The 16575-nt window shown below is 38.6% G+C and overlaps 2 protein-coding genes across 4 annotated transcripts; one reads left to right on the forward strand and one right to left on the reverse strand.

Annotated features, from left to right (window-relative positions):
• Positions 1–1844: 1844 nt before the first annotated feature.
• LOC108985032 lies at positions 1845–16281 on the reverse strand. 3 transcript variants are annotated; one of them, XM_035689501.1, is made up of 9 exons: positions 16109–16278; positions 5529–8659; positions 5360–5437; positions 4822–4974; positions 4269–4432; positions 4044–4191; positions 3613–3735; positions 3146–3233; positions 1845–2361 (listed from the first exon to the last, which is right to left on the reverse strand). In XM_035689501.1, the coding sequence occupies exons 2-9, from the start codon at positions 8535–8537 to the stop codon at positions 2174–2176; spliced, it is 3951 nt and encodes a 1316-aa protein (XP_035545394.1). In that variant the 5' UTR covers positions 8538–8659; positions 16109–16278; the 3' UTR covers positions 1845–2173. The 3 variants fall into 3 exon arrangements, with proteins under 3 accessions (XP_035545394.1, XP_035545395.1, XP_035545396.1); XM_035689502.1 differs by having other exon boundaries at positions 1919–2361; positions 5529–8780; XM_035689503.1 differs by lacking the exons at positions 1845–2361; positions 3146–3233; positions 3613–3735; positions 4044–4191 and having other exon boundaries at positions 4345–4460; positions 16109–16281.
• LOC118348231 lies at positions 10854–12315 on the forward strand. The gene is made up of 3 exons (XM_035689283.1): positions 10854–11349; positions 11515–11748; positions 12182–12315. Exons 1-3 carry the CDS (start codon positions 10854–10856, stop codon positions 12313–12315), a joined length of 864 nt encoding a protein of 287 aa, XP_035545176.1.
• Positions 16282–16575: the final 294 nt, after the last annotated feature.

Raw genomic sequence — 16575 nt, forward strand, 5'->3', positions numbered from 1 at the left:
CACGTGCAAGTAATCTGGAATCGACCGATTCCCTCGCTGAATCAAGGTAAGCTCCTCCTTTAATTGCATAGCCTGTGTTTTTGAGTGGCTAGCATATAGGGTGTTGAGTTTTTCCCAGGCTTCATGAGAAGTCTTTGTCGTAGCTATGAGAGGAGTGATTGTGGGAGATGTGGAGGCTAGGATGACACTTAAAAATGAGTTTATCCTGCTGAACCCAGTGTTCCAATCGATAGATGAGATACCCTCGGAGGAGGGACACAAAGCGGCACCATTTACATAATCAAGTAAATTGTAGCCGATGAGGAGTGCTTCAAATTGAGCATGCCATTGAGGAAAGGTGGAGGGAGTCAATTTTTTATTGATTTGGGCAGTGATGTTGAGAGCAATAAAAGGTTTATCGGTAGTTGAGAAAGGCCGAGTATTGAGGGGAAAGGTTTTGATCTGAGGAGGAAGACATGGTTGAAATCTGGATCATTTGCTCGTGAGAGAGTGTCTCTCCTGATACCATATAAAAGAGTATTCACTGCAATATTTTGAATAAATTATTTCCCACACATTTCATTTGATATGAGAACAACATATATACACATATCCTAAAGTTCTATTTTAGGAATGATACATACGTTTAAGCTAAATCTATGCTATAATTACAATATAGAGCTATGAGAATAAAGATGTGCAGCAGTTACAAATGACAGAATATATACCATGATTTTAGGCTAGATATGCTCTATTGTGCCTTGGTTTTTATTCATGCAATCTTCCTTTATATAGATGAGATGTTTTGTTAAAAGTTGAATAAAATATTATTATAATATAATTTTTATTTTGAAATTTAAAAAAATTGAATTGTTTATTATATATATATATATATTTTTGAGTTTGCAAAAGTCGTAATGATTATACGAGATGAGGTAGTTTAGTTTTGTGTAACTAAACCAGCCCTTGGATAATATGAATGGACAAAATCTCCTCAATGGACCAAAAGCCTGTGAATGATTCAGTTCTCTTGTGTTTGGGGTTTTGTTTCCTACTCTATTAATCCTTGAAAAAATTGTCAAACCAGGAATCCAAACAACGAAATTAAAAACAGAAGAAACAAAAAGATAGAACTTATAAAACCTATGGATTGCTTTATTACTCTACCAAAGCCTCTCTTTTTTTCCTCTTCTCCCGCACAGTTTCTTTACTTATCTTCACACATGAATTCACATGTCTCTTTTAAATGCAACTTCATTTAAATATCTCATCTTCTCATGGGAAGTCACATGCCTCATAGATAAGTAATTTGAAGATGTACACCGCACGACATGTTGTGTCGACATTAAGGGTAGCAAGAGACGCATGTAATTACAAAGAACAGCTTTTAAACAGTTCTTGAGGACCGAAAAGCATAGACATTTCCGATTATCACTCTTCAATGTCCATCTAACCTATAAAATTTTTGAAGTAGAAACTTTATTCTTATTAAGCCACGCCATCTAATCTTGTATTGAAAGACCATGATTTGAACAATAATTATCCTAAGAATAATCTCTTAGAAAATCAGATGGGCTCTTTTTTTAATATTTTTCTTCAAGTCAGCAAATAGAAAAGAGAAATTATATTTACAGTCCTGATATTATTTTAAATCATTTTTAAAAATGATATTATTGTAATTTTAAATTTTTTTTAAACATAACTGTACGAGCTTGCATGAGTAGTCTTCATTTAGGGACTGTATGTAGACTAACTCGAAAAGAGAAATTGTAGTTGCCCATTTCTAGACAACAAACAGGGTTGGTATTTTCATCTTCACTCTTGAATTTCTACATCTAAGATAGGAATACATAATATAACTCATGTTTGCCATTCAACAATGAGCCAGCAACTCTTCACCATAACGACAGATTTGTATTTGTTATTCACACAAAGTACCTAAAGCAAAAGTCTGTTTACTGTGGATGATAATAGCTTTACATAAAAACTGATCATCTTCAATTTCTCTCAACGATAAACATATAAACCAATGGTGATAGGGATCCAACCTAAAATTTCAACCTATAAATGGGCCTTCCCCGTACTCATATTATTCACAATCTTTTCGGAGTATATAAAGGTAACCATATCTCATATTCTCATCATCACAACTCAAGATAAAAGCCAAAATGGTGGGAGGGAATCATCAGGTGCATCACTGAGGCACCTGGTTCTGTGGCTTAGTTTGGCATGCTGTAGACATCACGCGTAGCCGTCGAGTAATCTCTGTGAATGAGGGGCGGACCACTGGGTCAGGGGCCCAACATTGCTCCATTAGAAATCTCCATTCAGGATCACAGTAGCTTGGCACATGCGGTCTTAATGTGTTGTTCACTATGCCTCCTGCATACAAGAAAAGAGGCCGTCAAGATAAGAGTACCATTTCTAGCAAGTTTTTCATATAAAGTAAGTTGGTGGTGGAAACCAAGAAATCACAAGTATAAAAAATGCGTTGGATAGAAAATACAAAAAATATGAGATTAGAAATGAGCCCGTCCTTAGAAGAAACAACTAGTAATGTTGATGTAAAAGGGTAGAGAATAAAATTAAAAGGGAAGACTATCAGCAGATAGACTTGATTTGGAAGCAATCATTTGCTAAAAATCTTTGCCGGCAAGTGAAGTCTCTGAATAGCTTCTCCTGGGATGGGGCTGTGCTTCCAGTCGATAAAGTTTCTCTTTTGATAGTTGGTTAACTTTATTTCCTCGCTATGATTAGTGTACTGTATTTAGAGCTGTAAAGGGTGCCACAGACCAAGCTTGTGTCATTTGATACATTTACAAAGGATGCTTTTAACACTTCAGGTGAAGTGTGCGCCATTCACAAATAAAATTTCATGCTTAATTAAGACACCATGAGCCGCACATCAAGAACACCTTTTAAACCATCAACCAATAGGGCCTTGAGTCAACTAAGTATGCTGTAATGAAAGGTAGACTGACCACCAAAGGGGCCCAAGCATCAATCCTATAGCTGTTGCTTGCAGTTTCAGTAGCTTAAATATGTCGCAAAATTTCAAGGGGAAAAAAACTTGCATTGGAGTGAAACCCATATCTGTCCCACTAAATAAAACAAACCTCAGTGAGACATTAGAGAGAGAGAGAGAGAGAGAGAGAGTTATTTCAACCTATGATTGCTCCGTAGTGCATATTTGCATAAGGCTCCTCACCAGTGAGAATTTCCCAAAGGACAATTCCAAACGAGAACACATCAACCTGAAAAATAAGACATGCATGGACCTATTATGGATTGGGCACAATCTATGTGGAATGAAAGGCATAGAAGGCACCATTAAAACCATCTTCAATAAATAAACACAACCCCAACTGTCAAAAGTGTGACTGTTCATCAGTTGTGAACACTCTTAGGTCCGATGACATTGGAATACCAATAGCTTTGATAGCTAAATAACTGCACCATAGAACAACAGGAAGAACATATCCAGGCAAGAAATTCCATTTTCTTCTGATATAATAGCATCTTAATAAAATAGAAGTTTCTCATAACTAAAAATAGCATAGGTCAAGTCTGCTATTATGTTTAAGCTAATTTCTGCTTCTTCCTATAAGTATGAAATATACCATACCACCTCACCTTTTCAGAGACCTTACTGCTGCTACCATTCAATAGCTCTGGAGCCATCCATGGAAGGGTTCCCCTTACCCCACCAGTAACCAAGGTATTTCTTTTAATTTTTGACAAGCCAAAATCTCCCACCTGCAAAAAGAGTAGCACTTCACCAAAAATCTTTCATTTGATTGTGTAATAAAAATATCACGGGGTTGAGAACAAAAAAGAAGATGACACTAAAAAGACACTATGGGCCACTATTAGAGTGGCATTTACCACAGTTTTGCAGGCTGATGGTATGCCTTCCACTAGAAGGCAGAAGTTTAGGGCAACCCTCGTGGGATTTTGCAGTGTTAGGAGTTGTGAGAGAGAGAGAGAGAGTGTTTTCAGAGATCATATATTTCAAACAATTTACGAGGTCTGCCAGAAACAGCCAAACCATCAGCATTAATTACCTTGCAAATAGGTCGCAGAGGATCTTTCAAGTTGACAAGCAAGTTGTCACACTTCAAATCAAAATGAACAATATTTTTGGAATGCAAATATTCCATTCCAAAAGCTGCATCCATTGCAATAATGAGTCGCTTGCGACGGTCGAGATGTCTGGAAATGTAATAAACATATTCAATATGAAGATAAGAAGACTTTTTGACATCTTAGACATAAAACAAAAATATTACCTCTCCTTGCTTATCAAAACATGTCTAAGAGAGCCATTCACCATGTACTCTGTCACAGTGGCTAGAGTTCCTCCAGGCCCATCTTGCACCACCCCATAAAATGCCACCACATTGGGATGGTGAAGCTTTGAGAGAATCTCAGCTTCACGCCAGAAGTCCACGGTCTGGAAAGTGATTACTGGTTACTGGTTACTGAGAAACATATGACAAAAATAATCTCCCTTGATGAGCAAAAGCAACTAAAGAGCATAATCAAGCACAATAGTTTGGATGCTGACTACCCTCCACCAGTAAGGTACCTGTAGTAAACTGGAGTGCCAGAGATGGACTACCCAAGCTAATAATGAGGGATCATAGCCAACTCAATTTGGCAACATAAATCTTTCCTAGACATTAATTTATAATAGTGGAATAATAATTAAATGTTAAATAGACGCCTTAGATTTGATTGTTGCAACTGAAATCTTCAGGACTGACTCTTCCATGTACTTAATTTATCATTTTTACAGGAAAACAAACACTTTGATGATACACTGAATGAAAGAAAACTCACCAATCTTTCTTGCTCCGATGAGCCACCCGTGAAACAGCTCTTTTTTATTCGCTTGATGGCAACATCTGTTCCTCTCCACTTTCCATGATAAACGGTTCCATAGGTGCCAGAGCCCAGTTCCCTCAGCTCTTCAAGATCTTCATTCTTAATGATCTGTTATGGCATTCAAAATATAATCAACAAAACCTTGATGTACAAGAACTTAAATTCCAACGGGATCACAAACAGTAATCAATGAATGAAGCATATAATTGATAAAACATAAATGCATGCAGTGGCAAATGGTCATTTGCCTTTTGGAGCTTTTTGAGTGAGCTTAAAGCACAGAAAAACACGTTTTTGTAAATGTTTTTAAAAAACACATAAAATATAAGTTGAAGATCTAGAAAATGACATAAACAAAAATTCAAGTGTTTGGTTGATATCGAAGATCATTTATATGCCATGATGCCACATGTTTTCGAACGTGATGGCCTTTCTATAGATTATTCAACTTTTGCCATGCAGATAAATGGATGCAAATTGTTGAGCATCACACCTGCAAGGTATTAATATCAAAATCTACCAGAGAAAGATCACCAAGAGTTGCACCAGCATTCTGAGTAAATTTCCCGTCCTACAAGTGAAGAGAGAAATTAAAAAACATGGCCACAGGCAAGCAATACAGGTACTAGCAGGATGGCTAAACAAAACACAAAAGGGAGTACCTCATAATGCGATTCTGGCATTCTGGGGCTAACCCCATCCAACTGCACACTTTCATTTCCCTTGAGCTCAGGACTGTAATCTGGACGCAAATTCATGGTGTTGGATCCAATAACGCCAGATAATCCTTGTTGAAACTCCTCATCCAAATTGATATTGGAGTCAATGTGACTGAGTGCAACACCATCAGACTTCATAGGTGGATAGCTGTAATCTATGGGAGTCCCTTCCTTATTTGTGAGTGGGGACAAGAAACTCGGATGATCCTGATCCATAAGTGAAACATCTTTTCTGACAAACTCATCCTGGATCAACTTTTGAAAGTATGACCAGTGCTTAGGCTCATGATTCTCCATGTTCAAGCTCAAGCCAGTTCCATCACTATGCAGTGGGCCCATACGAGAGAGATTCTGTGAGATTCTTGCCTTTGAGAATATATCAGACAGGAAATCACGAGGAAAGCGGTCATTTATATCAATAAGAATGTCTCCCTGCTCTGGAGTTCCAACAACAGGGGTCTCCCCTTGAGGAACACCTCTAACCAGGCTCTCTGCCCAAGCCAAGGGCTGAGTAGGGGCCACACTATTATTCCCATTCTTCTGACTGGCAGTTATCTCACTCCATTCAAAGTCTGTAGGCCTTAAAGCAGAGCCTTCCATGTGTTTATCAGAAATACCTCTATATGCTATTACATCAGCTGTTTCTTTATCGTTTACAGAGGGATCTTTGTAGTTTTCTTTCACCCAGGCCATTCCATGTTTATCCACCTCATTTCTCAAAGCAGGTTTCTGTAACTTTGACTCAAGTGCCTCCTCAGAAATATTGGACTTTATGTTATTAATACTGTCAGCAAACAGTTTATTCTTTTCAAGCTTTACCAGTTCATTTTCAACAGTATGAGAAGTTGTATACATAGGTTGTGAAGATGAGTTGGACTGTTCAGTCTGCAAAACCACATGCTCATCATGCAATTTATCAATTGATATCGGTTGAGAATGATCGGGACGTACTTGCGTTAACAGAAACTGAGAGCCAAAGGAATCGTCAGATTTGGACAAACGGTTCAATTCTGCCTGTTCCCTGGGAATTGGCTCAGAATGAAAAACTGGCGGAGGAACCAGTTGTGCTTCGTGGTAGCTAAAATCAGTTGGATAAACCTCAGATCCACCGTATCCCAGAGTAAATTGTCCACCAGATGCATAAAAAGGGTCATCTTCATTATTCTTTGTCCCATCATTTACACCTTCAGGTGGCATTTTATTCTGTATGTGTTCCTGGAGCCTTTTATTACTTCTCACAGACACCAGGGGTGATCCTGTATCCACTGCTGAGCTAGTAACCAATACCTCTTCCCTAGAAGTATAATTCGGAATAGAACAATCACTTGGATGAGAAGAAACAGCATACTCATGGTCAAATGTTTGATCTTTATTTGGTTCATTTACTTTTTGGAGTAAGCTGTCCCTATTCATTTTCACCTCCTTTGATGATGCTTCCTTTGCCAGAAATTGGATGTTCTCAGGTTCATTTAGCTTCTGGGCTGAGCTATCTCTTCTCAGTTTCATCTCTTTTACGGATACTTCGGGATCTTGTACATGAAAGCCACCATACTGCTGCTCAGTCAAGCCTCCCTGCGGAGTCAGATGCCCATGGACAGGTATTGGAGCTAAATTCTCTCCAGCTGCAGCATAGTTAGAACGGTCAGAACCGTAACCATACTGCAATGAGACAGACAAGGGAAAAGCAGTCTTGTCATCTTTCTTGGGGAAGCTCTCCAAAGGTTGGACTGGAGATAATAAATGATGTCCAGCTTCGCCATGATGATTCCTCTGTCCTGGATAAGGATATGAATTGGACTCATAAGCACTAGACGAGCTTGGTGGCAGCGGTTGAAAAGATTGACCAGTCAATGAAGGTGTATCAACTGCCAAAGGTGCATTGCTGGCAGCACCTAGTTCTGCTGCAGCACAACCACTCTCCCCTTCCACATTTAGGCTGAGTAACTCATCCAATTTGTTTCCTGAAGAACTACCCAAAGCAATTGAATTCTTTCTTGAACCTAGGTCCATACCATTCACAGCAACTACATACTGAATCTCAGAATCACCCTCAGAGCTTCCGAGACCAAACTGAGCATCCTCCAAATCATCATTAGAAAACAGGAACATCCTAGGTTTCTGTGATCCCCCATCTTGCAGTATATTACATTCCTCCATCATGTTTTGCAGATCCTCATCAGATGATACAGACACCAGTGCATCAAGATCCTCACCAGGAAGCTGATATTTAACTGAATTAGTTTGGCTGTAAATAGTTAACATTTTCTGTACAAGATCCTGCCAAGAAATATCCTTCCTAATTCGGATAATACGCGTTTCACCACCAACATATCTAAGTTTTCCATCGCTGGGACGAGGCAAAATCTTACCACCAAAGCTGCAGCGGAACTTCACCTTTGTTGATGAACCATCAGGAACCCCTGAAGAGACATAAACATGAGATCCTTGACTGATGTCATCCCTGGACGAGGTTCGGGGCACTGACCGCAATGAATCATAGTAAACTTTGTCCTCATGCGTGGAAGGTCCCTTCCTCTCAAAATCCTGAACAAGAGCCTTTTCTACAGAGTTAATTTTTGCGATATCAGACCCACTTTCTGAACCCGTGCTGCTAAGTCCCAGCATACCTTTCTGCTCCATATACCCAGTTGCAGTGCGAGGCTCACCATAAGCACTTGGAACAAATTGCTGTCTAGGATTCACCCTTTCCCGCATAAATTCAAGAGCAAACTCCTCACCAGTTTGAATGGAGAAATTCATTACAGGTCTTGCTTCAACTGACATATTGTAATCTGGAGGTCGCAAATTGGTGTTGATATTACTTGAAGGATCCTGGAAAAATCTTTGATTTGCAGACCCAAGTCCATCATTTCTAGTTTCATCATTGTTGTATCGAATATGTTCATAGTTTTTATGTTGGTCCACCATACCCTTTCCAAGATTTCTCTCCATTTCCAACTTCAGGAGGATATACACCCAACACGAGATGCCATGAATATCAGCACAAACTAAAGCGAACTTGTAGAGAACCCTCTTTAAATGGAGATGAGAACTTCAGATACCCAACCAGGAACCTGAGAGTAGACAAGCTTTCAGCAACTGTCACTCAGACACAGAACTCTCCCAGACTAAGCAATCTCTAAGACACAATTCTCCCAGGCAAAGCAACTTTAAGACAAATTAGCAATATTTTCTCTGATAAGGAAAAGCTTAAAGCATTTTAGTCATAAACGATAAATAAAAAGGCTGACAGATTTTAGAGGCAAAAAACAATTCAATTTCATGCTGTCTCTTGATAGTCTATGTCTATAAAAAAAAACAATAAAACTAAATACAATAACTCTTGTATAGATAAAAGGCTTCTGATAATAGGCTAAATACAAGAACCATGACACTTTTTTTTTTTTTATCAATAAAAGATAGATATTATATATATGAATGAAAAAAGGTATAACCCTTGTACACAGGAAGTATACATGAGTACTCCTAAATACATTCTAAGAACGATAAATTAAAGACAAGAAATCATGAATATTGTCCCCATGCAAAACAATAGTGGAAAACCAACACATTAGTGTGTGGAGAAAAAAATTCTTCAACTCAGTCATTGTCCGTTCCGTATCTTCAAAGCACCTCGCATTCCTTTTCGTCCAAATACACCACATAATGCACAACGGAATCATCTTCCACACTGCTGCCACTTGTTGACAGCCTTGCAACTTTGTCCAACAACCCATCAAATCCACAACCCTCAAAGGCATAACCCAAGCAACATCAACCCTTTGAAAAATCACATCCCACAACACTCTTGTTACCTCACAATGTAATAAGAGATGGTTCACGGATTCTCCATTCTTTTTACACATATAGCACCAATCCACCAATACACAACCTCTCTTCCTCAAGTTGTCCGTAGTCAATATCTTCCCAAGAGCAGCATTCCAAATAAAAAAAGCTACTTTAGAAAAAAGCTACTTTAGAAGGCACACGAGCTCTCCAAATATTCTTCCAAGGGAACGGGGTATTATCAAGATGTGTAGTCAAGATGCTATAATACGCCTTGACTGTACATATCTTGTGATTATTAGACCTCCACTTCAAACTATCTCGTTGTGCCATAGGAATCTCCATGGAATATAATAAACTGAAAAAAACTGAGACACTAGGTAATTCCCAATCATGGAAATCCCTATTAAATAGAATATTCCACTGGTGCGTACCATGAGAAAATAACCTCACCTCCGCCACTGAGGCCTCCCTATTAGCTGCAATACGGTATAGAGCCGGAAAAACCCTTTCCAGTGCCTGTTCTCCCTATTAGCTGCGTACCGTGTGTGGTGGATGGAGGCCCAGTGGTGAATCCAATGCATTCGGAACATGGTTTTTCAGAACTAGGTTCTCCGATGGGTCTTGCTCCTTCCAGCGGGGAGTTAGATTCAGTGTGTGGTTCAGAACTAGCTATATTTTCTCCCGTCAGCACAGGTGAGGAGGGGGTCATCCTTACTCCGTTGTGTACACTCCCTCCCAGTTCTACTTATGGGAGTTGTTCGTCAAATTGGGTGTTTAAGAAGGTAGAGGAGATTCAAGATGTCATTGGGATTTCTTTTGGAGGTTATGAAGAACAATTCAAGGCGCTGCTTATAGCAATTGAGGCTAGTCATTCGAAGTCAGCCACAAAGCGGGATAGGGAGCTTAAAAGGCTAACTTGTTCCATTAATTATGATGTGAAAGAAGGGAGCGGTGGAAGGGATAGATCGAAAGGGAGGGGCAATATAGTTTCTTATGAAGCCTAAGATTATATCATGGAATGTACGGGGGCTTAATGATCGCAATAAACGTCTCCGTATTAAAGCATTATTGCGGATGTGGAAGGGTGATGTGGTGTGTTTTCAAGAAACAAAGATGTGTTACATTGATAGGAAAATTGTGCGAAGTGTATGGGGGTGCTCGTATGTGGGATGGACTTATTTGGCTTCTTTGGGAGCCTCTGGTGGAGTGTTACTCATGTGGGACAAAAGAGTTGTTGAGTCAATTGAGGAGTGTATCGGAGAATTCTCGGTCGCGATTAGATTTAAAAATGTGGTGGATGGTTGGGAATGGGCATTTGCAGGCTCATATGGCCCTAATGTGGATTTGGATAGGAGAAAGTTGTGGGAGGAGCTGGCGGGTCTATACTCATTATGGGATGTGCCGTGGTGTATGGGGGGCGATTTTAATACTATTCGCTTTCCTAGTGAGCGTTCAGGGCATTGTCGGAATTCTAGGGCCATGGATGAATTTCGCGAGTTCATCTTCGATCTTGATCTCATGGATCTCCCCCTGGTAGGGGGTGAATATACTTGGTCAAATGGGCGGGTGTGGTCGAGATTGGATAGATTTCTTGTATCTACTACATGGGAAGCTCATTATCCGGAAGTTAGTCAGAAACGACTAGCTCGTGTCAGTTCTGACCATTTTCCTATTATTTTAGATTGTGGGGGTATTCATAGGGGAAGTCGGTATTTCAAGTTTGAAAACATGTGGCTAACAACGGATGGGTTCGTAGAGATGGTGCGTGCGTGGTGGTATTCATATCAGTTCCTTGGTACTCCAAGTTACATTCTTGCAAGTAAGTTGAAGGCATTGAAACAAGATTTGAAGAAGTGGAACTTGGAGGTTTTTGGTCACACTGATAATCAGAAGGCTAAACTGTTGGAGGAATTGCAAGAGTTGGAGGATAAAGAGTTATTGGGAGATAACTCAGAGGAGATGTTATTGAGGAAAGGCATGGTTATGACAAATTTGGAGAGGGTTTTGTTGTCAGAGGAAATTTCATGGCGTCAAAAATCCAGAGCCCTTTGGTTGAAAGAAGGTGATAGGTGTACGAAGTTCTTTCACAAAGTGGCTAATTCACATCGGCGTAATAATGTTATCGAGTCACTCCAATCAGGTTCTGAGGTGTTTTCTTCTTCTCCCGAGTTAGAAAACCATATAGTACATTACTATGAGACTCTCCTCACAGAATCGTTTCCTTGGAGGCCGAAGCTTGACGCCTTGAACTTTGAGGCAATTGACTTGCAGAGTGTGAGTATTTTGGAGAGACCTTTTGTTGAAGAAGAGATTTATAAGGTCTTATCTGGAATGGCTAAAGATAAAGCGCCGGGGCCGGATGGTTTTTCAATAGGTTTTTTTCAAACCTGTTGGGACATTGTGAAAGGTGATGTTATGCAGGTCTTTAATGAATTTTATTCTCTTCAAAAGTTTGAAAAATCCCTAAATGCGACTTTTATTGCCCTCATCCCTAAGAAACATGGGGCAGTGACTATTGAAGACTTTCGGCCTATAAGCTTGGTTAGTAGTGTTTATAAGATTATCTCGAAGGTTCTTGCTAACAGGCTTAGTCCGGTGTTGGAACAAATTATCTCCAAGTCTCAGAATGCCTTTATTCGTGGGAGACAAATTCTTGACTCAGTACTCATTGCAAATGAGTGCTTGGACCATAGATTACGGGAGGGAGGATCAGGTGTGCTGTGCAAGCTTGATATGGAGAAGGCATATGATCACGTGAACTGGGAGTTTCTTTTATATTCACTTGAGAGATGTGGTTTTGGGGATAGGTAGGGCTGTAAACGAGCCGAGCACGAGCGAGCCTGGGGTGTGCGAGCTCGGCTCGTTTACTACTCGAGTCGAGCTCGAGCTCGGCTCGTTTATCAGTCGAGCACATTATAGCGTCCGAGCTCGGCTCGTGTAGAAGGGAAGTAAGTTCGAGCTCGGCTCGAGCTCGATTCTGTTAACGAGCCGAGCCCGAGCTCGGCTCGAGCTCGGCTCGCTTATGACAAAAATTTAAAAATTAAAATGTTTAATATAAAATTAAAATAAATGCTCATAATTTATATATTTTGTCCAACATTATAATTTATTACTCATAATATAATATTATATTTATATTAATTAGTGTAATATAGTAGTGCTATTATACTAATTCCATATAAAACTAAATTAATATGTAAGTTGTAACACATGTTATATACTAATACTATAACATATTATATTTATATTAATTAGTATAACACGTCATATAAGTATATAACATTATCTAACTTTATCTTTTATCAAACATTATAATCTATTATTCATAATATAATATTATAGATCTATTATATACTAATACTATAATACTATTATACTAATATGATAAGGAGATGGTGTAATTTGTAAATTTATAATGTTATATATTATGTAAGACTATACTACTAATAAATTAATAATAGTATATATTTATTAATACACCACTAATACTGATACACTACCATATGTATATACTAATACACCACTAATATTGATACACCACCATATGTATATACTAATACTAATATGACATGTTAAGATTATACATCATCATACATAGTAACATATACTAATATCTTATAGACTTATACTAATACACCACCATCTTTCTTTCATATATTAATATTAGTATATTAGCATATTAGTATATCATACACGTAACACTACCATACATTAGCAATAGTATATCAATGTATCATCTTTCTAACACCACTAATATATTAACATACATTTACTATTACTAATATCAATATACCATCTTTCTAACATTCATATACTAATATGAATATATATATATATAATATGGACCATATGGTGTAATTTGTAAATTTATAATGTTATATATTTATTGGACTCATGTATTCATCATATCTTCTAGTTCTATAAAACTAGAAGTTAATATTATAAATTTATATATTGTATATGTAGTGGACTATAAATCTATAAAACTAAGTCTATATACATATTTATGTATATTATAAATTATATATATCTAACTTTTGGCTATTATATATATATATATATATAAATATTGTATTATATATATACAAATATATACGAGTCGAGCTCACGAGTCAAGTCGAGCTTCAAACGAGTTTGTTCACGAACATTAATCGAGCCGGTCGAGCTTTATACGAGTTTGTATCGTTTAATAATCGAGCCTAATTCTATGTTTACGAACGGCCCATTTAATATTCGATCCGAGTCGATTTCGAGTTTAATCGAGTCGAATTCGAGCTGCCTGTCGAGTAGCTTGTTTATTTTACAGCCCTAGGGATAGGTGGATCTCATGGATGCGTCATTGTATTTCAACCACCCGATTCTCAGTTTTGGTTAATGGCACACCGGCTGGATTTTTTGACAGTTCGCGGGATCTGAGGCAGGGAGATCCTCTATCTCCTCTTCTTTTTGTTATAGTTATGGAGGCTTTAAGTAGGATGTTGCAGGCTGTTGTTGGGGAAGGGTTTTTATCGGGCTTTCAGGTGGGCAACGGTGCTAGTGGTCCTACTATCATTTCACACCTTTTTGCAGATGATACGTTAGTTTTTTGTGAAGCGAATAGAAGCCAGATCCAAATTCTACGAGCACTGTTACTCTGCTTTGAAGCAGTGTCAGGGCTAAAAGTGAATCTAGGCAAGTCTGAGATGGTTCCTGTGGGTGTGGTTTCTAATATCTATACTTTAGCAAGTCTTCTGGATTGTAAGGTTTCTTCTCTCCCAATGAAATATTTGGGCCTTCCGTTGGGAGCAACTTTCAAGAATAGAGCTATATGGAATGGGGTAGTGGAGAAGATAGAGAATAGGTTGGCTGGCTGGAAACGAGTGTATTTGTCAAAAGGGGGACGCCTCACTCTTATCAAGAGTACTCTCACTAACCTCCCACTTATTTTTTATCTCTGTTTCCTATGCCTGTAGGGGTGGTGAACAGAATGGAGAAACTCTTTAGGGCATTCTTATGGGGGGGCATGGGGGAGGAGAAAAAATTTCATTTGGTGAGTTGGAAGACTGTATGTGGCTCAGTTGTGAATGGGGGGTTGGGTGTGTGTAACTTGAGAACCTTTAATAAAGCTTTATTAGGAAAATGGCTTTGGAGATATCATTTGGAGGGGGGATCATTGTGGAAGGATGTTATTGATGCAAGATATGGTATTGGGCTGGGTGGGTGGTGCTCTAATGAAGTGAGAGGGGGGTATGGTGTGGGATTATGGAAGTATACAAGAACCATGACACTTAACACAATAAGCTCAAAGTCGAGGAGAATTAGGCTGCATATTCAAACCAACGTACATCTAAAATAAAACAAATTAAGTAGTTTGTCACTTAACTTAGAACAAGGTTAACTCCTTGTAAACAACAATAACCATCTTAGGCTCATTCCAATGATGTGAGATTTCAATTACCCCAAGCCCCAGATAATGGCAAAACCAAAGCTTAAAAGTATCATTTCCTTCTCTCTTTTTTCCTTCATTTTCTCAGCAATCAAACAGCTGACAAAGCACAAGCCTAGGGCCAATGGCCCATCTAAATTCAGTAATTAAAAAAAATGGAAATTAGTTAATCCTAGAATATAACTACAGAGGATTTATAAACCCTTGGAATAATTTTATGGTTGTGCAAACCAAAGAGAATGATGACCTTGGATTGTACCAAGTCCGAAACCAAGTGGATTCGGTTAGCATATTTTTAGTCTTACCGTACAAGTATGTTACAGGAGTACATCCTAGAGTTCTAATTAAATCATAAAAGAAACACACACGCCTATGCACTTTTTTATTTGGTGATTTGGAACTTCACCAAGGCAGGGCCCTCCAAACTCATTCCTGAGGTGCAAACCTCGGATTCATGACCCCACCCGCCATAATCGTATATCAGGTAATCCATGGAACTCCTAAAACGCAATTGAACCCAGGACATCTGACTCTGCACCACATCCTAAGCCCTCCCTTTGACCATCAGGCTGCACCCTCATAGGTACACACAATTGTAACTCACAATTAATGGATTAACGGTGCTAACAAGTTGATCATTCACCGACAAATAAGCACAACAAATAGACCCAAAGAATTGACTAGAACCGGTATTGGCTAAGAAGATGTAGAGGAATAATGCTAGACTAAATGCCATTAATACACGATTATCTGAAATCGGTTCAGAATTAACCGAATTGGTGCGTCACTAAGAAGTAAGCAGTATAGCCGAAGAATCGACTATAACTGAAAAAATTGTACCTAAAGTGAACCGCACTCCGGTAAACTACCTGGAGAGAATATGCTACAGACAAGTGAATTATTGTTACGGAGGAGTGAATAAACGTTACTGACGAGTAATCACACACCATGCAGACCCAGAAAACACCATTTAATACGGAATTGGCCTCAAAAGTTTTAATCTTAAGGTTCCCAAAGCCCTGATTAGCACCAAATAAAAGCTAACAAACAGACCCAAGTTCCAAAATTCCAAAGCCACAAAAATTACACCTAAATCTCCCTCATGTCAAACTCCAACCCAATAGAACACATTCAAAATCAAGTCCAAATTTAACATCAAATCCAAATCACCGAAGCAAAACGCAATCAAAACAAAACAAAAACAATATAAAACAAAAGAAGGAAAAGAAAAGGTTAAATTTGTGAGAGATCGAACACAAATTGCGGCAGAAGTCTAAAGGGATCAGAAACTCAAAAATCGTATATTCACCTGAGAAACAAAACTATCAACTAATCGAAAAGCACTAAAATAGATACTCTGAGCTTTGCTTGCCAATCACTCTAATCAGGTCGGCTCGAGCAATTTTCACGTCTCTCTCTTACAGAGGTCGAGCCTCAAAGACTCTCTCTCTCTCTCTGTGTCTCTGTCTCTTAATTCTTCATTTACGTTTAGACTTTATTCGGAATATTTTGGATTAGTCTAAAAAATTCTCCTTATCACTCACTAATTTTACGACTTTTTTGGTAACGGTAATAGTGTGTTCTGTTTTTTCACCTTTCTTTTTGTTTGTTTTATCTGCAAAACGTCGGTATTTTCGAATTTTTATGTAATACCACGCGCTTTTTCAAGCGCGTTTAAGATTTTGCCCAGTTGGTGGGTGTGCTCTCTTGGCTGGTAGGTAGGACTGAGGTGGGTGAGGGCCCCAGTAGACGGCAGTGCTTGCGTATTTGGGATGA

This window comes from Juglans regia, chromosome 4 (assembly GCF_001411555.2).
Source record: "Juglans regia cultivar Chandler chromosome 4, Walnut 2.0, whole genome shotgun sequence".
Lineage (NCBI taxonomy): Eukaryota > Viridiplantae > Streptophyta > Magnoliopsida > Fagales > Juglandaceae > Juglans > Juglans regia.